Source organism: Cavia porcellus, unplaced genomic scaffold, assembly GCF_034190915.1.
Source record: "Cavia porcellus strain 051 isolate PalLab524CR breed Dunkin Hartley unplaced genomic scaffold, mCavPor4.1 scaffold_40, whole genome shotgun sequence".
In the NCBI taxonomy this organism is placed as follows: Eukaryota; Metazoa; Chordata; class Mammalia; order Rodentia; family Caviidae; genus Cavia; species Cavia porcellus.
The window spans coordinates 3,106,308-3,130,394 of NW_026947523.1; the positions used below are offsets into that span (position 1 = coordinate 3,106,308).

At 60.6% G+C, this 24,087-nt stretch overlaps 1 protein-coding gene across 3 annotated transcripts in view; it reads right to left on the bottom strand.

The window, feature by feature from the left end:
• The window catches only part of Gramd4 (GRAM domain containing 4), a 65,741-nt gene that overhangs the window by 2,808 nt on the left and 38,846 nt on the right, over positions 1–24,087 (bottom strand). For all 3 annotated transcript variants that reach the window (XM_063243764.1, XM_063243766.1, XM_023567344.2), the window contains exons 4-17: positions 15,977–16,097; positions 12,416–12,483; positions 10,739–10,871; positions 10,363–10,388; positions 10,056–10,147; positions 9,133–9,224; positions 7,725–7,773; positions 6,777–6,848; positions 6,514–6,557; positions 6,335–6,444; positions 3,430–3,584; positions 1,910–2,054; positions 1,150–1,243; positions 654–738 (exon numbers count right to left, since the gene is read on the bottom strand). In XM_063243764.1, coding sequence (XP_063099834.1) covers positions 654–738; positions 1,150–1,243; positions 1,910–2,054; positions 3,430–3,584; positions 6,335–6,444; positions 6,514–6,557; positions 6,777–6,848; positions 7,725–7,773; positions 9,133–9,224; positions 10,056–10,147; positions 10,363–10,388; positions 10,739–10,871; positions 12,416–12,483; positions 15,977–16,097 — 1,286 coding nt within the window. The remainder of the gene's footprint in view (positions 1–653; positions 739–1,149; positions 1,244–1,909; positions 2,055–3,429; positions 3,585–6,334; positions 6,445–6,513; positions 6,558–6,776; positions 6,849–7,724; positions 7,774–9,132; positions 9,225–10,055; positions 10,148–10,362; positions 10,389–10,738; positions 10,872–12,415; positions 12,484–15,976; positions 16,098–24,087) is intronic.

The window sequence follows — 24,087 nt, forward strand, 5'->3', positions numbered from 1 at the left end:
AGACTTAGGTTAATAGTCACCATAAGAGTCAGAGCTTTGCACTGGCCATGGTGACCATGACAGCCATGGGGCTGGGAGCCCATCACCAACAAGAGGGCCATGCCTGGCAGAAGGCAGGACCCACCCCCAGCTGGTATCCCTGGCCAGGTGCCTGGAGCTGACAGGGAGCGAGTGGCAGCACTGTTGGCTCCTCCCTGACCTTCTTGTGTCCCCAGCAGTGAACCCCTCACCCTGGACACTGTGCACACCCCGCCCATGCCAGCTGCACAAGCCCATGCTGATCAGGGCGGTCGGGAACTGGCCAGGGAGCTGCCCTTGGTGGACAGCATCCATGTGACCCTGGAATCCATGCACGGGGCAGGAGCTCGGCCTTTCCTGGGGTATTGGAGATGGGGCTGCAGCAGCGTGGGCAGAGCTGGCAGGGTACTCCCAGGTGTACCTCAAGACCTCCTCCTGCCTACCACAGAGTGGGGAGCAGGGCAGGTGCCAGCCACAGGGGTCAGAGAGGCTAAGGCTGAGCTTGTGTGGCCGAGGGCCACGGAGACTCAGATGGAGCTGAGGGGCTTGGCCTGGAGACTTCTCAGCAGGTCTAGGGTTCCCAGACAGAACCCCCACCCCGAAGGGGTAAGAGGAATGCAGGGACGGGGACCCACCTTCTGGATGTCTGTGATGTCCACCAGCTTGATGACCTTGTTCCTCTTGGAAGACCCGGATTTGGAGCTCTCAAAGCATAGGTAGCTGGATGGGGAGGAAAGGAAGGTCACAATCAACCCCCAAACCCAGCGGGCATCCTGCCCAGGCCCAGGGGGCAGTGACTCCTCCCCGTGAGGCCCAACACTGCCAAGCGCTGGAAAGCCCTGCTCCGTGCTCAGCCCAAGACTGAGACTCGGGGGCCCTGGGCAGAGGGAGCTTGGGGGGAGTTTAACAGCTGCCGCAGGGAGGGACAGGCAAACTTCTCGTCCCAGTCCTGGGGGAAGGCAGCGAGGCCCAGCCTCACACAGCCTGGCAGGCGGAGAAGAGGCAAAGCTGTCTGCACAGCAAGGACTGGGGGCCTCAGCGTGCACAGGCTGCTACGCTGTCCCCCTCCCGGTGAGGACCCTCAGACGCCTCCAGCCACCTCGGTCCAGCTGGAGGCCCCGCCTCACTCACTTCTCTGTCACATACAGCACCCCGTTCCTGATGTAGTCCGTGGGCATCTTCCGGTCTCGGTTTATCAGGCAGCATCGCCAGCCACTCTCACACACTGAGGGGAGAAAACCGGCCTGCAACTCCTCCCTGCAGCAAGCCCCATCCTCCGTGGGACACCGGTGCCCACGGGCCCTGATGACCACACATCCACATCCATTGGGACCAGCAGAAGAAGCCCGTGACGGGCGCTTGAGCTAGGGGCGGGCTCCACTCTAGTAGCACAGGGCCCAGGGTTCCCTCACACGTGAACGGCAGGCGCTGCCAGCAGTGGAAGCCAAGAAATCCACATGCAGCCCAGGGCTTCCGGCATCCCAGACCCGCAGGAGGAGCCTCAGGAAAGAGCCGGGCCCAGCTGAAATCTCTGTGGCTGTCCATTGTCCACAGCAGCCTCCTTTCTGCAAGGAGCCCCAGATCCCAAGGTCCCTGTCACTGGTCAGGCTTCCTGTGGACAGAGGCCAGATGTGCCCAGCATGGTGGACAGGCTTCCTGCCTGCGTGCGCCTGCAGCCCTGACCCCGACGAAGGGTTCTGATCGCCTGATTTTGCTCAGAGCAGACACGGCTGGGGTGAGGATGTGGCTTCCTCTCAGGGATGCCCCGTCCCAAAGGCCTCGGTTCCTGTGCACTGCCCTCGGGAAGACCTCTCCCATGGACTGCCTGACCTGTCACGTCGCCTGACACACCTGTGCCCAGCTAGGTCATGGGCTGGTGACACACACACACCTGCCAGGGGCCGCTCGTTCTCAGTCAAGTTGAAGATTTCATGGAAATTGCCCTTCTTGGTGCTGTGGAAGCGACCGGCATCCTCGTCCTTGCTCAAGCTGGCAGGCGCACTGGAGACGTAGCTCCGTGACGCGGCTGTCTGCAGCTGCCAATGCACACGGGGTCATCAGGCTTGGGGGAGGAGCAGCTGGGGACAGGGGGCTGGGAGACGCCCAAGGGCTGTCCTGCCCAGCCCTGCTGCTGACTTGGGTCAGCAAAGATGCTCTACCCACTCCTGCAAGCTCAGCTCCGATGGGGGTGCAGCTCCCCTGTGCCCCTGCTGGGCCAGGCCTGAGCTGAGTCCCACTGCCCCCTGGGCAGGATGGGGATCTTCTCCCCCAGTGATGCCTGCAACTCTCCCCAGCACACCAAGCCCAAGGAAGGGCTGTCAGCACGCATTTTGCGGGAGATCGATGTTTCAGACCCTAACGCAGCCACCAACAGCCACTTTAGAAAAGTCACCGTGGCAGCAGCACGGCACCAGGTTGCAGCAGTCCAGGGGGCTCCCCACAGTCACTGTATCTTGTCATGCTTGACAGCTGGTTGGGAGATCACAGACACATGACCACCACCAAAGACAAATGGGAAGTGCATGACAAAGGTTGTGAACCCAGGACTCTGAGCAGAGCCGAGCGCAGACATGCAGGCCCTCAGGACACCTGCGGGGCACAGCCACCATGCCAGAAGATCGCAGCCCTATGCTCGTTCACCTCACTCTCCTGAGGCCCAGGAAGGTCCCGCCAAGAAGTTCCCCAAGACCAAGAGCCCAGGCTCTCTGCCTGTGTGTGTCCCAGGTTGACACTACCTGCAGGATCAGAGCTGTGGGCTGCCCCAGGAGCTCCCCTTGGCGGGGCAGTCTCATGGTTCCCAACAACTGTGCAGTTCCAGGAACCCGAGAGTGGGACCCACACTTGACCCAGAGCTTTTTTCTCCACTGACTGAGGCATCAAGGGATCACTGGGACACCTTCTCCATAGGACAAGCCCTCCTCTGGGAGGCCCTCTGAGGCTTCCACAAAAGGAGCTCCTGGGCTGGGACCTTTGCCACTCATCTGAGGGACCCCTAGGAGGGCCCGTCCCAAGCATCCTGTACCCCTGGCTCAGAAGGACCTGAGCTGTGGGTCTGGTACCAGCTCCTGTGCTGATTGGCCTGGATCCCCAAGGGCCACCATTAAGGCCAGGACTGATCACGCTCGTGGGCCCCACTCCCACAGCCTCCTCGTCCCAGCCACTGGCCCTCAGCAGGACAGCCACACCCCAGCGGGGCTGCCCTCAGCAGGGCTCAGGGGATAGTGGATCTCTTCAATAAAGTCTCTGAGGACTTTGAGCAGGGGGCCCAGCAGATGGGGGACGCAGGGGAGACCGTGAGGGGGGATTGGGGATGCCGTCTCTGGGGCGCATAAGGTTGGAGGACAAGCAATGGCCCGAGAACGAGCACAGGCGCAAGGAGCCTCGAGGTCTGGGGGGCCACGTGGCACTCACCCTTCGTGACACAGTGGCACCTGCGCGCTCCTTGAGCTGGGGGTCTGTGGGGAGGCTCCGCCAGATGATGTAGGGCGTGTCGTACTTGGCTCTCAGTCGAGGGCAGCGTTTGAAGATGAAGTCAATGAGGAAAAACTTGACACCAGCATAGAGTCCTGCAGAGGAAGAGAGTCCACCAGGCCCACATCCTGCAGTCCAGGAAGAGAGTCCGTCCACTCTGACCCATGGTCAGGCCCTCTGCTCCAACGCCTGCCATTGGAGAGTGCCCCAAACCCACAGGGCGGGCTGGGGCTGGCACCACCAAGGGACCCTAACCCCTGCCTGGGATGGGTGTGTGTCCTGGTGGGGTCGGCACTGGCCGAGAACCTAACTGGGCTTGGACCAAACCAGAAGTCATCTCAGAAAACAAAGGTGACCGCAGAACACCAGGAGCTGCCACCCAAAGGGTGGCACTTGGAAGCCTCTGCGAGACCTGACTGGGACCTGCTACTCTGAGTTTCAATCTTCTCTGGCCAGAGTGGACAGGTGATCTGAAGGATGACAAGCCCCTGCACGCAGCATGTCCCAGCCCTGCCATCCCAAACCACACTGTTCACCAGCCCTGGTGTCCCGGTAGAGAGTGGAGGAAGAGCCCAAGACTGAGGGCCAGTTTGTCAGGATGCTGAGACCAAGAATGGACGGATGCATTGTCCAGATGGTCCACTCAGATCCAGATGACTGCCACACCCAACACCTGGCACGCTGCAGACAGGCACTGCATGGGCCCCAGGCAGCAGCCACAGGACGCTGCCACCGCCCCTGCATTTGCAGTGGCCTCTGTACCTTCTTCATCTGGACACAGCCTCCTCCTCCTGCCCTCCTGAGGCCTGGCTCCTACAGTGGGACTCCCCGGGCTTGATGCTTAGCCTCCTCAAGTGGTGGTCCTGGCTTTGGGGGTGCCCTCCCTCCTCAGAGCTCTGATGTCTCATTCCCCAGCCTCCTGTGGCCCTCAGACTCCTCCTAGCAGCCTCTCCTCCCTGAGCTGCCCCACAGCTCTGCAGGTCACCCCAGGCTCCCTCCTGCCTGTCTCCTGTCTGTCCCTCCCAACTGCAGCCCAGTGCAGCCCACTGTGTCCCCCTGGTACCAAACCAGCCTCCCCTTCCCAGAGGCTCAACTGTTTCAAAATCTGGAATCCCACCCTGCCTGTGTCCTGTGCAGAGGGGCCAGGTGACCGTACTCCACACCTTGCTATCCCGGAATCAAATGACTGATGCCCCCTTAGTCCATCTTGTGGGCCTAGGCACCACCACCTGCTCCTGCAGGTCAGGGAAAGCCCTCAGTGTGCCTCTCACTCCCTGACTGCACCCAGCATATCCATTTGCTCATCTGAGACATTGCCTTCGAAGGGGTCTCAGAGCCCCAAGAAAGTGCCCTGCTCACTCCTGCCAAGGCCCTGCCCACTTCTCCCAGGCCACACCCACTTCCCCAGATCAGCCCTCCCAAACCATAGACCACACCCTTTTCCACCACAGGCCACATCCACTCCTGCCTAGGCCCTGCCCACTTCTCCCAGGCCACACCCACTTCCCAGATCAGCCCTCCCCTATCATAGACCACACCCTCCCATCACAGGCCACACCCACTCTTGCCTAGGCCCTGCCCACTGCTCCCAGGCCACACCCACTTCCCCAGATCAGTCCTCCCCTATCATAGACCACACCCTCTCACCACAGGCCACACCCACTCTTGCCTAGGCCCTGCCCACTTCTCCCAGGCCACCCACTTCCCCAGATCAACTCACTCCTAGGCCCCACACTGTCGCACCACAGGCCACACCCATGCCTGCTCAGGCTGCAGCCTGGGAGCTGACCAGGAAAGTAAGCTAATAAACAGCCTGGGTAGTGTGAAGGAATCTGTGTAGACATGGGACAGGAAGCAGCAGAGAGCCTGCGCTGGGCAGTACGGACAGGTCCCCAGGGAGCTGCTGAGCCCACAGAGCTCTGGACAGTGGGCTGTTCAGGGCTGCCGCTCTGGGAAAGACCCAGCCCCGGGTTCTCCCGGCCTGGAAAGGAGGAGGAGGGCAGAGCAGAACCTCATAGGTGCCAGCACTGTCTCCCTGACCAACTCCAAGCTACCACAAAGCTCTGCTCCCCTCGGATGGCTGGAGACCAGGTCTGAGCCCTGGCGCGTGCGCAGGGGTCTCTCTCCCTGCCCTGTCTCTTCCCCTGCTCTTGTGGCTCCCCCTACGCACCCTGCAGTCCAGCCACATCCCCTTGACTGTTGTTCCCGCGGGTGAGGAGAGGAGAAAAGGATGCCCATGCCCTCCCCACCCCTGCCAATGAACCCAGGAAAGGAAGGCTTAGATGGATGTGATCCCTGAGCCTACACTACATCACTAACTCAGCTGCCACTGAGCTGGAGGATCCCAAACCCAGGTTCTGCAGCCGTGAACCCCCCAGCCAGCTGCAAGACAGACACCTGCTACCTGCACACAGGCCAGCCCCTTCCTACAGCAGGAAGCTGGCCTCTTCCTGGCAAGGAAAGGTCATGCTTGACCTGAGAAATCGTCTTTATAGTGACAAGAGCCTGTACTCTGGGAGGCTGAGGCAGGAGGGTCACAAATTGGAGCCCTGACTTGGTGACTTCGTGAGACTCTGTCTCACAATTTAAAAAATGGAGAAAAGTGCTGGAGAGGGAGCTTAGTGTGAAGGTCCCTGGTTCAATGCCCAGTACAAAAGAAGGAAAACAAAGAAAGAAAGAAAAAGTCATCATCTCTCTAGATTCTGATGGTGGTTATTTCTCCCAAATCTACAAGTGAGGTAAGGCCTGGACTCACTCCCGGGGGCAGGGGATGCACGGCAGGTCCTCTGCTCCATCTGCGGAGCTCCTGACCCGACCCTGCCAAGCTGGGGCGGTGTCTCCTTACCCACGGCGAGCCCCACCAGGCGGTAGGGGAAGAAGCAGGAGGCCAGGAAGGCGGCCCACAGCGCGATGTACAGCTTCTGCGTGATCTCGGGCTGTACCCACATGAACAGGCTGGAAGGGAGACGGGGGTCAGCGGGGTCCAGCACCCATACGGGGGAGGGCTGCAGGGAGGCCACTCACTTCTTGATCTTTTCCAGGATGTCAGCCATCTTTCCAAAGAGGTTCTGTGTGAAGAAGATGACCACAGACTCAGCACCTGTCAGCCACGCCAGACACAGGCAGGCCAGGAACGCGTCCTGTGGCCACCAGAGCCCCGTGGTCCTTCCCTGCCATGGCCAGCAGAGGGCGCCCCGCTGCAGTGTCCCCCTGCAAAGAGGCTGGGACACCCAGCTAAGCACCTGCAGCAGACCGAACCCCAGTGCTGGCAGAGCCTGAAGCAGTACCTGGGCTTTCTGGGCGACATCCAGCACCAGCTGGAACTTCTCGGACACGGTGAGGTCTTCCTTCGGAGGTTCCTTCAGTCAAAGGGGAAAGAGAATTTTCCACTGAAATTTAACAGTTCAGAGAAATTACTGATAAACCAGCAAGGAGGCTCCCAGCCCCCGGGACATGTGGGTCACTCTGCTGTCCCTGTATAGCCAGCGGAGCAGGGATACCCTGTGGGGACCCCGGGTGGGGAAGGTACATTGCTGGACCGACACACCCCCACCCCCAGCTCCCTTCTCCGCCTGCCTGGGCCCAGCTCTTCCTGTTTGTCTGAGAGCATTCACCTCCCCACTCACTGGGTGAGACACTCCTGAGGCCTCGGGGTCCCAGGATGGACAGACATGGGGCTGATCCCTGCAACACCCCCTCAAGACTGGTCCAGGGAGGCCCCAGGGTCTCTCTAGCTGCAGCCAACAGTTCAGCCCCACAGGTCCAAGCCTCCCTCTAAAGCCAAGCATTTTTGGCTTGGACCATGGCGCCTCTGTGACAGCTTCTGCACTGAGTGCAGAGGCAGCCTCAGCAGCGTGAGAATGAGCAGGCCTAGATGACTGTCAGCAAAGCTCCACTGACAAACAGCGTTGTACAGAAGGAGGTGTGACTTAGTGTCAATAAAGCTTTATTGACAAACCAGACAGTGGGCCACAGTTGGGCTCCAGGGTCTAGGGAGGGTACACATCTACTTTTCCAGCTCCTTGGTTACATCTCCACCCAGAGTGGACTGTGGAGGCTACAGCAGCTGAGAAGGCACAGGCAGGACAGGCCGGGGCCAGAGGGGGACACCCCAGGGCTCCGGGCTGGGGTGTCGGGCTGTTCCCATACCTCCCCTCCAGGGCAGGGTGCTCATCTGGGTGGAGGCCTGAGCTGGTGGGGACCAATGCAGGGGCCCTGTGTCCCCCAGAACTCACCACGGCTTCAGACACCTCTGGCACAATGCTCCACTGTATCCGCCAGCCTCTGGCAAAGCAAAACCACCACCGCCTTTCAGTCAGCGTCACCTTGAGTGGCCGAGTTCGGGGGACCCGTGGCAGCTCATCTAGCCAGGGCCCCCACCCTGGGGTCTGGCCAGACAGGAAGGAAGGGCTCCCCACCCCTGCGGTCGGCCTCCAGGCCACGCCAACCACCCTCCTGTCTATCAGCAGCCAGTGGCAGGGGCAGGGGCAGCCACACTGGGGGGCAGAAGCAGAGGCGGTCCTGCCTCCCCTCCCCTCCCCTCCCCTCAGGGGCTAATGGCTGCTGATTCATTTCCTGCCTGAATCTTGTAACCTGAGCAACTGCTCTGGGGTAACAATTGCAACGTGTTAACCAGTGTTAATTTCCTACTATTTTTTGAAAATTCTGTATTGTTTCTTTTTAAAATACAAAAAAAAAAAAGCTCTAGATTCAACCTCCAGCACTGAAAAAAAATTATACAGTATGACTGACAATGTAGTGAATGTTCAGTGTTTTCAAACATAGCGTGCAGGACCCACCGCCACGGCTCCCTTACAATCCCCCGGCTTCCACCCCGGAACCCAGCATTCTTGCCACTTTCTGGAGCGGCTCTGGAAGACTTCTTTCCTGAGTGTCTTTCGGCTCTGTGGCAGCCTTATATCCCGAGTCGATTTAAAACACCTCCCTTTCGAGGTCTTTTTGACTTTGGGGAGACCCAGTGCATGCACCAGCGGGGACACAAAGGCTTTCACTGTGCTCCCCATCGCACCCTGTGGAGTCAACACTCACTCGGGAAGGACCACGTGCAGAACCGCCCCAGAAAGTGGCAGGGACGAGGGGTGAAGCACGTCCAAGGTGAGGGCGATTCTGAAGGGCACTGGCGCCGGTGTGCCCCTTACCGTAATGAGTATTTTTGAACTCAGGACCCTGCACTTGCCAGGCAGGTGCTTACACCACTGAGCTAAAGCCCGGCCCCAATGCTCCCCTTTCTCAACCAACACTGAAAGACGGCAGGCACCTGGGGTAGACGTGTGACCTTCACGGAGCTGAGGCTGGTATGAGGGGCCCCTTAAGGTGCTCACAGAGGATGGCGGGGGCAAAGGCACAGCCTGGGCTCAGCAAAGTTTGCGTGTGCCGGTGTAAAGGGCTGTGTGAGCAAAACACCCCGAATCTGAGCCCCTGATCCTCGCTTTCTTGTGACAGCAGCAGGAGCTGGGCACGCACGGGGCCCTGCAGCCTCACAATCCCCAGCCTGGTGATGTGATGAAGGATAACCAAGGTGGGCACTGCGGCTGCCTGCGTCTCCAGAGCCCCTGGGAGGACCCTGCCCTCCCCCATGCCGGCTGTGACACAGTAGTGGGGCCACACGACCTGCTCACCCACCTAGCGATGAGGTAATTGAGAGACAGCCTCAGGATGGCGAGAAACAGGAACATGGGGATGGCCCAGCCGTGCCACACGGCGTTCATGTACACCTGCGGGGAGAGAAGGTCAGGCAGCCTGGCGGGGAGATGGAGGTGCACTTGGGGCACAAGAGGCCACCACTGTCCTGAACACTCAGCCGTGGGAGACAGGGGACAGCGGGCCCAGGTGGGGCCCCTGACTGCCTGTGGCTCCCTGTGGACGATGACAGACGGAGCTGCGGGCACGGAGCTGGGGCCAGAAGGGTAGATCAGTGCCAAGAGGCTCATCTCCTGGGGCCAAGGCACAGGTGGGTGGGGGGTGTGACCCTGGCTGGAGAGGCTCCCAGCTTCCCCAGTGAGCGTGCAAAGTGCTGTCTCCAAGGCAGACACTGAGGTCTGGCCCAGCCACTGAGTCTCTCTGGGGGCTGCCAGACACCCCCTCCAGACAAGGGCCCACACAGCTGGGTGGAGCTGCCTTCAGGCACTCAGACAGGGGCCGCCCTGTCCCCGGCCTTCCGCACTGGAGGAAAGCAAGATGGGCAGGAGGGTCTCCCTGTGGCAGGTGGAGGGCAGGACCCCCGCTGACACCAGCCTCATGTCCCCCCCCCGACAAGTGGCTCGCAGAGGTCAGGCTGGGTCCCCCACACCACCATGTGCCCTTCAGGGCTCCCTCTGGGTCCTACAGTCTCGTCCCAGGGGACAGACACTGTTCAGCTGCCCTCTGACCTGAGGGCTCTGGCAAACCAAAGGCCAGCAGGCCAGGAGGCTGAGGTCACTGCTGGGGGCCACGCAGGGACGCAGGGACACAGGGACCGCCTCCCATCCAGGGTCCTGGGCCACCCTGGAGGACACGGGTGAAGTGTGGCAAAGACACCCCCCAACCCCACCCGAGGAGCCGCTCACCGTGAAGGCAATGGCAGAGGTGTAGACGGAGTACCAGTCAGACAGGGCCGAGAGGTTCCTCACGAAGCTGGTGACGGGCTTGGCACCACGCTCTGGGGACAGGGCAGACTGGGGCATCAGCATGACACCCCAAAGTGCCTCCTGTGGGGAGATCCCGCCACGCCCCATGCCCAGGCTATGGTGGGCAGGAAAAGGGCAGAAGGGCAAAGATGGGGAGAGCGTGCTGGGGTTTTCACCCCAAATGCTGGGATGGCCAGGGTGGGCTCTGCCCCCCGCTCACCCACACCGCACAGGGGACTGTGCTTACTCAGTCGCCTCATGTTCTCCGTCAACCTGTGATGGAAGGAGAGGGGCAGTGTCAGGGCACCCACAGCCCCGACCCACGCCCCGCTGTCACACACGGACAGGGAGGATGCTGGATGCCGGGATGGGCACACCCAGAGAAAGGGCTGCAGCAACAGCGACCCCGCACTGCCCCTATGTTAGGAAGGTGGGCACGGCTCCAGCAGGATGCCAGCCGGGCACGAGACCCCTAAGCTGACCCACAGTGGCTCTGCAGGTCCCTGTCCCACACACCCCGGGAGCACGGGCTGGGGCCTCGGGGGCCGGTGGCAGCTACGTGGGTAGCAGGGACCAGGCCCTGACACCCCAGCCTCTGCCTGGGTGCCCCTGCTCTGCCCTACCTGCGGGCACTGAGGGGCTCCTCGGTCTCCACGGTGTTCTCCTCGGGCTGAAAGTGGAAGTCCTCCAGGTACTCCCCGAACCTCTCGTAGAACCACTTCTGCAGGCGTGCGGACAGCCCCTGGCTGCGGCGGTCTGCGGGGAGGGGCGGAGGCAGCGAGGAGTCCGCCTGGCTCATTGTTCAGGGGTCTGGGGACCTGGGGTGGGGTCTCCCAGCCAGACACCCCGGGCCCCACAGGGCGTTTTTCAGAAGGAGGGCTGGACAGGCTGCAGGGGGCGCTGTCCCACCGTAATTCAAGGGGGTGGGAAGGTGGGCAGGTGGTCACCAGACACCTGCCTTTGGCATGCACAAATATTGTGTGTCCATTAAAAATTAAAGAAAACCCAGCCAGGTGTGCTGCGGGCCCAGGGCAGGTGGGCAGCGGGCAATGGAGACCCCGGAGCCTTGGGCTTGGGGCAGAAGTGAAGGCCCAAAGCCTGCGGGGCTAAGGTTTGTGCCCCCTTTGAGGGGAGGGAGGTAATGCTAGGGGTTCCCGGGGGATCACTGACGGACCCTGGGATTTTGGATTCATCAAGGCTCACCTGGCAATCTTCCTCCCCCACACCTTTAAAAGAGTGACCAGTGTTTTAATAACATAAAGACAGATGGGGATGGTTGGCTGACCCCAGGCCCAGGACTGTGGGTTCACCCCAGCAGCGTGAGGCCGAGCCCCCATCCTCTAACCAGGACCCTAGGGCTCTCTCTGCTGGGCCCTTAGGGCCAGTTCCCAAGGAAAAGGCAAAGCCCTGGAGGGCTACCCCCAACTTGGGGTCCCACCTGACCCTCCATGGGTCAGACACTGCGTTCCCCGAAGGCGGCTGGGGTGAGGCTGCACCTCCTTCCTCCCCACCCCCTACCACACATGCAGAGTCAGCCTAATCATCAGATCAGGACAGGCAAGGGGACCCCAGTGCTCTGTCTTTCCAGCCCAGCTTCCCCGGCCCTCACTGTCACCAAGTGTCCGGGACCTCGGAGATCTCCTGCTGCTCCTGGCCTCGTGGCCAAGACGACAGGCCCAGGACTTACATCTAAGCCTGGGACACTGGCTGTGGGGCTCAGGGGACTTGGGAGCCTAGCTCAGGGAAGAGCGTACTGTCCTGTGCTCCAGGATGGCCAGGACCAGAACTGGAGTGTCCCTCAGAGGGGCCTGCCCATAGGGCCTCCTCTGTAGTCCCCGGGCCTGAAAGGAACTCAGACTTGGTCCCACCCTGCTTGCTTGCACAGGTAAGCAGGGCCTTGGGAAGGGTCAGGATGCAGGGAGGGACAGGGACATCCCATCTCCTAAGGACGGCTGCAGAGGGTTTGGAGTAGGGACAGGAACAGCGCAGGGCAGGATGGGAAGGGAGGGACAGAAAAGAGCTCTGTCCCCTCCGTGGGAGCACTGGGGACCAGGCCACCACGGCCTCACTGCCAGTGTAGTCTCTTGCTGGGATGACAAGCTGGATGGACAGCAGGGTCAGCACAGGGCAACCAGGGCAGTGCCGTGCACTCCTGCAAGCAGGCCTGGGCTCGCCCAGTGATGTGAGTTCACTGTGATGACCTCCAGCTTGCAGGGACAAGTGCCATGCCCTTTCTGACAGGAAGAGTATCCCGGAGGGCAGAGGGACTCGGGAGATGGACACTGCCTCTGCAGGCCTACCTGCTCCATTGCTGGGCTGGCTCTGCCCCTTCGGCGGCGGCTGGGCCTGCGCAGTCTGCTCCTCGACTCTTAAAAAGAGGTGAGAAGAAGGGGGACTCTGACAGTGCCACATGCCAGCACCCGATGGGAACCACCAGCTCGGGAATCCGGAAGGCACCAAGGCCAGACGACAGTGGCTGGTGACAGGGCCCAGCACTCCCCGCCAGCACAGGTTCTTTCTTTCCTGTTAATTTCAGCACCACTGGGCTCAAAATACACAGCTCTGCCAATGAAACCGTGCTGCTCCAACACGAGGCCGACCAAGAGCCGGTGTGCATTCACAAGGCGGGATCAAAACCACAGCCCCGGGATGGGTATAGCTCAGCCGGGGAAGCGCCTGCCTGGCAAGCCAAGGTCCCGAGTTCAATCCCTGGTACCAGGGAGAAAAAGAAAATTAGGGTGACTGGCACTGCCAACACCATAAAGCAGAAAATCCGGCTGCTAAAACCCTACATCCGCCTCATTCACCAGATCCAGCCCCGTGTGACGCTGGCTCGTCCCCAAAGCCGCAAGGAATGTGAAAGGGAAATGCTCTGAGTCGATTCAGGACATGGAGGCCGCCAGGACAGTGCAACTAAAGGCCCTCGGGAAGGAGGACTCCAGAGCTGCTGCAGGAAGTGTGCGGGGTGAGGGGACGAGTGTGTTCAGAGTGCGGGGGATTTCACTGTAACAGATACTTAAAATGTAAACGAGTGGCCGTCTTAAGGGGGAGAAGTGGTGTCCAGGGGCTGGGGCTTCACTGCCTTCACCAAACGTGGTGAGGGGTGATCCCCATGCACAGGACACAGGATGCTGGCTCAGGGCAGCGCTAGGGCAACACAGGGTTAGGTGGAGGGAGGAACGGGGCAGGGAGGTGCAGGATGTTCTCACCCCGTGCAGCTCCCCACAAGCTGGGAGCCATGACAGTGCCTCACTCCCTCTGATCAGAAGGAGGCCCCCAGGCTTCTGACTGAGGTGGCTTCCAAACAGCGGCCTGCACTGCGTGTGACTGACTGGGTCTCTGTGCAAGGCCTGGAGTCCCCTGACCCTCGGTTACTGAGGCAGGGCCACGGCCAGGTCAAGCCAGGTCAAGCAGGGCCAGCCGATGCAGGCCTGGGATCAGCCCTGAGGCCATCTGCCCAGTCACCAGGGTCACCTGGCTCTGCTTTCTTCCTGCACATGGCACCCTATGTGATACCCTGGTGGCCCCGTGGTGCCAGCCTTCCTAGCTGTGGAGAGAGGCAGGCGAGAACCCCAAGAAGGCTCAAGACAGATGCCAGGTACGGCCTGGCCAGCAGCAAAGGGTGCCGTTTTCAGGTGGCTTGTGCCCATGACTGCAGAAACCTGTGTCTACCGACAAGCAGCCCCAGGCTGAGGGGAGCCTGTGGGGTTTTACTAAAAGATCAGAATAGTACGTGTGACTGTAGTTACTGTGCCTCAGTCCTGATGCCTGCCTCAGCCTCAGGGGCTGGGCGGTGTGTGTGTGTTCACAGGTGCTCCCGTGAGGTGGGTACACCTGTGTGGCGTGAGTGTAGACGTGTGCATGCCTGAGTGTGTGGGAGTGTGAGGGTCCCTGACAGCCCACTGCCACCCAGACCAGTCTGTGACGAGGAAGGGGGGGAAGGCTCCTGCCTGCTCCCCCAACCAGGGACCCCAATCCCGCCCCAAGGGAGGAGGCAGGGTCCCTAGAGCTCCCAGGCCCTCCACTTCTACTTCCTGGGTCACGCCCAGCTGTTCCTTTCCTGTCCACTTCAGCTGGTCTCTATGCACCCTCAGAACTAATGCAGGGCCAGGCACTGTGTCCACGGAGGGGAGCTGAAAGATGCCAACCCCAGGGTGGGGTGCGGGTGGGGTCCAGGAGGACCTGCGAGGAAGCCTGGGTGCTGCTGAGACAGCGCCAGCACCACCAGGGGGCGCTCGGCGTCCAGACGAGGCCGGACTTGCACACTCTGCCTCCCAGGGGAGCCGTGTCCAGGGGTGAGGGCCTTGCTCTGACGCCAGGCAGGCAGCAGCCCGTCCATCCCTGAGCCCTTCTGGCGCAGGTCAGGTCTCTGCTGCACCATGTCTGATGCATAATTGAAAGTAACCGAAGCCCAGCTTCGCCCAGCTTTGCAGAGGTCAGCACCAGGATGTGTGCTATGAGTCGTGTGCTGAGTGTGCGTGTGTGTGCATGTGTGCATGTGTGCGTGTGTGTGTGTGTGTGTGTGGTCTGGAGAGGGGCCAGCTGCCAAGCTGGGGCAGAAAGTGGGTGGCAGGTCGCTGCTCCCACACGGGGCATGTGCCTTGTGGGAGGCCCCGGAACCTGCACCGGGGCACAGCTGATGGAGGAGGCGCCGGGATGGCAGCCCCGGGGCTTCCCACCCAGCAACATCCTCAGATAGTGACTGGCAGGCCCAGCAGGGAGCTGGTGTCCAGCACCAGACATGCAGGAGCTGCCACAGACATAGACGGGGACTGGCCAGGGGCTCCAGGGTGGCAGCCAGTGCCCTGGACTGAGGGATCTGCCCCCTTGAGCTGAGGTGTGGTGGGCAGTGGCATGAGAATGGAGGCTGAGGCAGGAAGGCCGAGGACACAGGTAAGGGCCTGGCTGTGTGTGCTGCTGTGTAACTCAGGACACAGCTCTAAAGTGACCTGCTGCTGGCCGCAGTTCCAGGAGGCCAGGCCCGCTCAGCAGGGGGCAGAGAAGTTGGGGAGGGGAGTCGTGATGCCCTTAGCTCAGCCCTGGAGGATGAGATTGGTCGCCCCTGCAGACGGGGGTGGCCCTGTCACCCCAGGTGGAAGACCCTGCTAGGACGAGGCTGTGAGTAGCAGGTGAGCTGGCACTGGCGTCTGAGGCCGCAGGGGCAGGGAGGCCCTGGGCGGCCAGACACCCTGAGGGGTGGAGAGGGCAGGAAGGGAAAGACTACAGGCAAGGGGGTGTGTCAGGTGGCCTCTAGGGCCAGCCCCTGCCCCAAGCAGGACCAGGACCCATGAGGTAGTTCTCGGGTACCTCAGCCTAGCCCTGTCCATCAGTACCCAGGGTCAAGCTGTGATGCCCAGGCTTGGGGGGCAGGGTTGGGCACCTTCCTAGAGGGCCACTTCCCACGGCCGAGATGGGCACATGCTCAGGCAGGACTCAGGCCGGGTCAATGGTCCCAGGAGGCCTGGTGCCAGCAGGGAAGATGGAGCCACATGGGGCCCACTGCAGTGGGTGGCGGGGGGAGACACCCAGCCCCGGGCTATGGCTACGATGTGGCCTGTGCCCCAAGGGCCCATGCACTGGATGCTGGCTACATCCCGAGGTCTTGCGGAGGTGAGGGGCGATGGTAGGGAGGGTCTAGCAGGAGGTCACAGGTCACCAGGCTCAGGGATTAACGCGCTGCTGGTGGTTCCCTTGAGACAGTGGCTACAGGACAGGCCCGGCCGCTCCTGGCCTTGCTGGCCTCACATCTTGAGGTGAGACCTTGATGTTGCACGCACCCACCACCACCACAGCACCGTCCTCTGGGAGGGACCAGCCTGGGGGGTGGCTCCATGGTGACTGCAGACAGCTCACGGCCTTACCTGGCCTTCAGCACCTCCTGCATCTTCTGCTCCAGCTCCATCCGCCGCTGCCGCTCCCGGTCCAGCTCCTGCCTCAGCATCTCCGAGTTGGTTTCCTCGCGTAGCTTCCGGAGCTCCTCCTCTGCGGAGACACAGACACAGCCAGGTTACGCTCGTGCTGTCCCCTCCCAGAGAGGGAGCGAGGTTCCATGCATGTCACACGTCCCCATCCCCATCTGTGCCCTGCTGGGCAGTGGCAGCCCCTCAGGGCCCTCCTCTGGGGTGCACATTACGGAAGGAACTGCTAAACGGGGCTCCCCTCCCACGGCTGGGACCAGATCCAGGGAAAGCAAGGACAAGGACTTCTTTACTGCACCCCACGGTGGTGCAAAGTTGAACCCGAGCATTTTTTCCATGGGACACCTGGGCAGGACACCCACAGATTCAACACCTCCTGCAACGCTGGCTCTGGGATGTCATGGCAGACAGAGGCTGTGTTTAGTGGGGCTCAAGCCCTGGAGGAAATGAGCTGTGGCGGGCATCAAGACAGCCGCTTGGAAGGCAAAGTCCTGGGGTCTCCAACACACAGCAGGGGGACAAGGACATTTGCTACAACCCAACACACGCTGGGAAAACAGGTGGGGAGCTCGCTGGCTGCAAACCCAGAGGGAATCCCTCAGCACAGGCCTCGTGGGCGCCCGGGTATTGCACTGAACACCAGAAGCGGGTTCTATCATACGTGAGCAAGCTAACATGAGTCTGTGCTAATATAATAACTGTAATAACACAGACTGTAAACGCACACGCTTGGTCTGGGAGGAGGACAGTAAGAAGCCAGTTCGCCCTGCCCGTGAGCCGACCAGCACATGGGCTGAGAATCACGAAGTTCCCTCCCCATCTCCCATAAGCAACTGGCTGGTTCGAGGTGAGGCTGAGTTGATAGCAACTAGGTACAAAAACTAAATGCTTGCATTGTTTGACTTTGCAGGCCTAAGGTCGGCAGTCTGAGCCTCTATTAGGAGGATAACAGTATGCAATAGCAAATACAGGGGATTTCCTTCTGTTTCTTTTTCTTTTTTTTCTTTCTTTCTTTTTTTTTTTTGGTACCAGGGATCAAACTCACAACCTTGCATTTGCCAAGCAGCTGCTTGGGCCACTGGGCTAAATCCCCAGCTCGCTGCTGTGGTTTTTTTGGTTTTTTTTTGTTTGTTTGTTTGTTTGTTTGTTTTTTGTCTTTTTGAGGCAGGGTCTCACTATGCAGTTCAGGCTGGCCTTGAGCTCACTTTGTAGCCCAGGCTGGTCTCGAACTCTCAATGATCCTCTTGTCTTAGCCTCCTGAGCACTGGGATTATAGGCATGAGCCACCACGCCTGGCTTCCTGCTGTGTTTTTGAAATCCAATATTGTTCCTACTGTTTTGTTCTGATTTATAGTTTTGCTTTATTCAATGTTATGTTTTGATTGGTTTTATTCTGTTCTGCTTTATTTGATTTTACTATGTCTGATGGAATGGACAGCCATTTCAAAGATAACCAGAGATATTATGGTAGCCATTGTTGATTTCCTGTTATCCTGTTTTGAGGTTCTGTACCACTTCCAGCTGTTTTGATTGGCTTTATTGTTTTATTTTGTTAGGTTTTACTCTCTTTAAAATAAAATTTAAAATTGTTTTTAAAAAGACAGGTACCATGAATACCCGTGAATGGAATAGTGCCTGGACTGCTGTCTGGACAGAGTCGGGCAGGTTCAGGATTCAGGGGATGGGGGCAGGGACAGGTGGGGGGCACCAGAAGCCACAGCGGTCAGAGCACGAGGCCTCAGCAAGAATACAGCCTGTCCCCTCTGCAGCCCGTGACAGAACACACACACAGCAGCTCCCAGCACACCGCCAGCCTCTCTCAGACTTCCCCGCCCCAAGTGCTGGTCCTGGGGCAGGGCCCTTCCCTAGCAACAGCTGAAGTACATCAGTCAGGGTTGCCCAGGCTCAGTCTGAACCCCACCTCAGGGGCCAGAACACAGGCTCCACCCTTGGGGACCCCGGAGGGAAACCAGATGGACCACACAGTCCTCTAGCTGGAGGGGCTGGGGCGTGGGCAGCAGAGTGGCCAAAGCAGGGCTTCGGGAGGGAGGAGCAGGTGCCAGCTGGGTTCAGAAGGGTGGGCGGCTACTGTTCTCAGGCCACTTAGCCCTGGGGGCTCCCACAGGTAGGGGAGGGTGAGCCAGGCACACTAGGAGCAAGCTCTGCCAGCCAGTGAGGTAGCAGGGCCTCTGTCCTGGCCAGCTCTGCCCCTCATACCACAGCTGACCAGCCCCTGTCCTGCATGTTCCCTCTCTGCTGCTCAGGCCCCACAGGGGCTGCTCACCAAGCCTGTGGACACTGCCCACTCCCTACCCCGCTGGACTACAGCATGGTGCGGCAAAGAACCAAAAGTCACTGGGGAGAAGGCCTGGCGAGACCACGGCCTCAAGCAGCGTCCAGCCTGGGGCCTGGCACACAGCTGCCAGGCGGGAGGAAGGGAGGACAGACCGATGGATGGAGGCATGGGTGAGAAGTAACCACATTCCCGCACCTCTGCTTCTCTCCATGACCAGCCGCCAGGAGGGAAGTGGGGACCTGGCAACTCCTGGCATAGGGGACCCAGTGCAGAGCCCAGCAGCCCAAGATGGGTGGCTCAGCTCAGTTGCCATCTTCTGACTGAGATGGAGGTCATGCCAGGTAGCAGGACTCATGAAAGCAGCTCCTAGAAGTGATGGCCTCGGAGTCTAACACCCAGAGCTGCCCAAGAAGAGGCCCCAAGGCCCCAGGACAGGGACCGAGGTTGGTGGGCCAGCTTTTGCCCCAGTGGGCAGGGAGCCGGACCGGGGGCAGATTCCACAGGGTAAAGCCCGGGCCTGCAGCCTCGTGACGGGCAGGTGCCTGTGGGGTCAGGGACCTCGTCCCTCACACCTCATGCCCCAGGATGCCATCAAGGGTGCTGACTGGCTCACTGCTGGACACACAGCTGCAGGAGAGCAGCCTCCAAGGACAGGTGACTTCTCACTGTGGGCAGAAGGCTAGGCGACCTCCCAGCCTCGGGATCCAGACCTTCCCTGTGTGATTCTGTCCCCTCCGAGTCTGGGACACCGTCTGACATACACCCCAGGGCTGGGCGCAATGGAGGTGCTAGAAACGGAGATGCAGAACGATGCAGGTGTCGGCACCAATCGCCTCTGACCCCACGTGGCTCTTCCCCCTCCCTACAGTACTGAAATAATAACCCAGGGTTTGCTCAGTGCCCCAGAGTGGCCGGCAACAGGCACAGACCATGCCGTGTCCACGGAGGGAACAGCTGACCACTGCAGTGGTGGGCAGAGGACCGGCCTGTGAGCCTGAGGGTACTGCAGGGATGGACAGGGGACGGAGCCCTCCCACTCACCCTTGGCCCTGCCCTATCCAGAGAGAAATGGGGGCCCTCCAGCCACACTGGTCCTGGCCAGGCTGCCATGCTGCCTCCCAATCCTCAGTGCCTCAGTGGGACCGCCAGGTCAGACCACATCCAGCGTGGGGGACACAGACCAGGCCATGGATTCTGGATTCTGTCCACTGTGCCCTGGGCACAGAGCTCAAATGGCAGCCTTGCGGGAATCCACTGAACACTGCCAGCCCTGACCCTCGAGTGCCCGCCAGAGTCAGGCCTGCTGCACACACAGGAAGGGCTCATTGCCACCGACCTGCCTGGCAGCTATGCCCTCTGTCTGTGGCCCCTGGAGGCAGCAGCCCCAGGCCATAGCTGTGACACAATCGGACCTGAGCTGGTGGGAACAGTGCAGCTCCGCAGCCTGCATGCTCTGCTCTTTGTACTTGGGGCCCTGGCAGTAGCCGGAGCGGGTCAGATGCCAGCCTCGATGCCCAGAGGGGCACAGCTGTCCAAGCGCCTCCTGGTTCCTGCAGCCCCAAGGCCACCCTGATTCAGCCACATGGGAAGCGTCACCCCCCACAACAGGCATGCAAAGATGCCCCAGGTGACCTCGTGTGTCTGGCATGTCCTGGACACCTGTGATAAAGAAGGGACAGTGGGCCTCTGGGGGAAGAGGCAGGTAATGAGCGAGCCTCTGGGTGCCCAAGCTGAGTGGGCACAGGCACAGGAAGGCCCCAGGAAGAAGCCATCTGGAGGGCATCCTCCAGAGGAGCAGGTCACCCGTCCCCGATGAGGCGGTGACCAGCAGCACCAAGCGCCACTGAAGGGCTCCAGAGCTCAGGCCAGAGCCTTTCCCCAAAGAGCAACCCCCCAGTGCTGCGTTCACGTAGGCACAGTGGCCAGTCTGTTTCACAGGGAGCAACTCCTGCGTCCTGGTCACAAGAGCCGCCTTCCCCTAGATCTCAACTCAGAGCTATGGGAGATAAATTCTCATGACAGAGGAGCCTCAGGAAGGGCTTGAGTGGTGTGGACAGCAGGACAAAGCAGGACCCTAGACACAAGCCACTTCCAGGGTCACAGAAAACACGCGGGAGCAGCCACTGGACAGAGCGCTGTGTGGGGCCAGCAACGCTGACAGGAGCAGGGCCAGCACGGCTCCCCACGCAACCACGGGAGGGTGAGCACATCCACGCGGCTCTCTGGATTCCTGGGGTGATCATCTCCCTGGGGAGCAGGGCTGGAGTCCAGCAGGCACAGGCAGGTGACAGCTGTGGTCCAGTGGCCAGTTGGGCTTGGTTTTGACCACTGACCTCTCCAGTTTCGAGGTGACAAGCTGAGCCCTCTGAATGGAAGTTTCTAAGCCTCATTTGCTTCTGTGCTGCTGGCCACTCTCCAAGGCCAGGGACAGACGCTGGGGCAGCATTCACAGCCCACGAGCAAGGAGAAGCCATCAGGAGGGTGTTAGCCCAGAACCTTCTTCCTGGGCAGACAGGGAAGTGTTCAGGAGGCCCAGAGGCACTGTTTCCTGTCCCTGTTCTGGTGCAGCCGCCTGACACACCTGGGGGACCTAGAGCCAGGCCCAAGATCCTGGTTCCACTGCCAGACACGGGAGCAGCTGCATCCCGTGATCTGGGGCCTCGTCCAGGCAAAATACACATGGGCAGGCTGGGGGCTTAGAGGTCAGCACGGCTCTGATACCATTTAGACTTGCTGAGGGTTGGCATCTGCCGGCCTGGCAGACATGTGGAGGCCCAGGGCAGGGCACAAGATGGTGGATGACAGCTCCCTCTTTCCTGTCTGTTCCTCTGAACCCCCAGCACCCACACATACACCTCCTCCCCACCTACGTGCTCTAGTGAAGGCCCTTCGACCTCTGCTGGCACCAGGAACAGGAAACCACATCTTCCCTGACGCAGATGCCCCCACCAGCCCCGCCCCATGTCACCAATGCCTGAGAGGCCAGCACATTTGCCAAGCCTGAGCCAAGGTTGCCAGCCCCAGGACCAATGCATACAGAGACCCCTCTGTAGGACAGAGCCCGCTGGCAGGTGCTGGGAAAGAAATGCGGGGTCCTCTGATTCTGCATCTCCCCAACAAAAGCCCCTCTGCATCATCTTGTCCCGTGGGCAGGCTCAATGTCCCAACACAGTGTCCCTCTCGCCACCCTCCTGCCACCAGGCTCTGTAGGACGGGCTCTCCCAAGCACACAGCCTCCTGGCTCAGCCCCAGGCAGGAGGTGGCTCCTCCGCCCAGCCTGGCAAACATGCCGTGTGTCCCCAGAGGGGCCGGAGGAGGCTGCCCGCATCTTCCAGTGCCCTCTGTGAGGGTGGCATAAAGGGAGCTAAAGAAACAAAGCCAGCTGGAATCCCAGCCACTTATGCCCAGGAGTCCGCTCTCAGCCTGTGGGGTCGGGGCAGCCGGAATGGTGATCGGACCTCGAGCGGGCATTGGCGGCCTCTGCCTGCAGTGACACATTTAGGTCAAACGCAGCATTGAGCCCAGCCGTCCTTCCCCAGGACAAAAGGGACACAAATCCCCCGTCATCAGTTTTTCTCTCTCCTGGCCGAGTGAGGGAAGAAGCAGGCTGACTTCCTGCCAAGTGGAAAGTGCTGAGCTGTCCCGCCAGAGGCCACCTGTCCCCCGGGCGTCCCCACAAGCCCGAGTCCTCAGGGGCCGCCAGAGCTTGGCCTCGGGGTCTCTATGGAGGTTTCTGGCAAGCTTAGCACCCCTCAGGTCCTGCCAGCTGTCCCCGGCTCCATGTCCAGCACCTAGGACCCCAGGCCCTGCAGATTGAGAGACAGCTGCTCCAGGACCCATGGGACATGGGGCCCCCAAGCAGCACACAGGTGGCTCCTGCTCCTTGATCTGGGGCCAAGGGCACCTGCAGGGTCATGGAAACCCTCAAACTGCCCCACATTGGTTTGCTATAGCTGCTGGAAAAGTGACCGCGGGTGTAGTGGCCACGACCCACACAGCCATGTTCAGTGTCCCAGGTGTCAGCCTCGGGCAGGCCTCACAGGTGATAGCCGAGGTGCAGTGGGGCCGGCTCCTCTGCAGGTCCAGGCAGACCCCTGCCCTTCCACGAGCATTGGAGGCAGCGAGGACCCATGAGGATCTGACCCCGTCAGCCCCTTCCCTCCTCTGACCCCGCCTCTGCCCTGTGATCACAGTCCAGGCTCATCCCTATCCTAGGTTGGTGACCTGGTCACACCTGCAGGGTCTCTTTTGCCATGGAAGAGGATCAAGACAGGAGGAAGGTGGGACACTTTTAGGGCGTCCTGACCCTGCCTACCTCACTTTCCCTCGGGACAAGGAGTGGCCAGTGGCCAGGGCCCTGGTGGACTTTCCCGTCTGTCTGAGGCTGCAGAACTAGGTGTTCTCCTTTAGCAGGCTGAATGGCCCTCCTTCCCACGCCACCTCCGCAGCAGGGTCCCCATGTCTCCCCCAAGGTGGCCCTGATGATACACACTCAGCTCTGGCCCCCGCGCCCCTGCGAAAACACCAGTGAAGGGGGTCTCCTCCTTCGGCAGAGAGCAGTACTGCCCCTCGAGCTCCCGCGGGCCCAGCCAGACCTTGAGGGCCTCATTCCACCTCACAGATGGCCAAGTCTCAGGTGGGGGGCCTGGGGCAGACATGGCCTGGCACGTGAAACCAGGGTGACACAGTTTCATAGGACCAGGGACCCACGACCTCCTCTCCTTCCCTACATGGGCCCCGAGTGCACAGCCAATCTGGATGGATGCCAGGACAGCAGGACAGGAAGACCAGACGGGGTGGCACACCTGCCAAGGGGCAAAGCCTAAGTAAGTCCAAAGGGCGAGGCTGGGAGGCAACCAATGCCATGATTCAGGGACTGCCAGCCCACGTGAGCCAATCAGCACCTGAGGTCTGCAATCACCAGGACAGCAAGCAGATGTGTGGCACCAGAGGGGGCTACATGGTCCCCAGGGCAATGAGGCTACCCCCACCCCACACCCCACAGCAGCAGTCAAGGCAGCAAAATAGGAGGGGTGCGGGGCAGGGAGAGGAGGCCCAGGGCATGGCTGTGAGCCCGGGGCACTGCAGGCTCATACATGTCTGGCAGCTACGGTCTGAACAAGTCAGGCAAACTTTCCTAGGGGCTTCCAGGGACTCTGAGAAGGGGCCTCCATCCTGCGCGATTCCCTGTTCCTTTCTTCCTTTGTTTGAGACATGGTCTTGCTATGTATCTTAGTTTAGCCTTGAAATCACTACGTAGCCCAGGCTGGCCCCGAATCTACAGCAATCATCCTGCCTCAGCCTCCCGTTCACTGATGAAGATCACAGGACCCTGCTTCCACAGAGAGGTGGAAGCCTCTGAAGACAGGAGGAATGCCCAGCAGAAGTTCCCAGGGGCAGCGCAGCCACAGAGAGAGAGAGGCTCAAGGCGGCCCTGGAAGAGCCAGACTGCCTCCCTCCCATGGCCACTTGGCACTCCCCAGGGCCCAGGAGAGGGACAGGTGACCAGCTGACGGGTGACTCCAGGTTCACCTTCCTCCCCACAACACGCCGAGCCCATAAGGAGAGAAGGAAATTCCGGGTCCACACCGGGCAGCACGACCCTGGTCCCACCACCCAGCTCGACACCACGCCACCAGCCCACGGGAAGCTATCGGGAGGCAGCAAGCAGCTTCGACGCTATTTTTAAATCCGAAGAAGTAGAACTCTCCAGCAAGAGCGCTCCTGGCACACAATTCCACAGCCCCAGCTTCAGCCA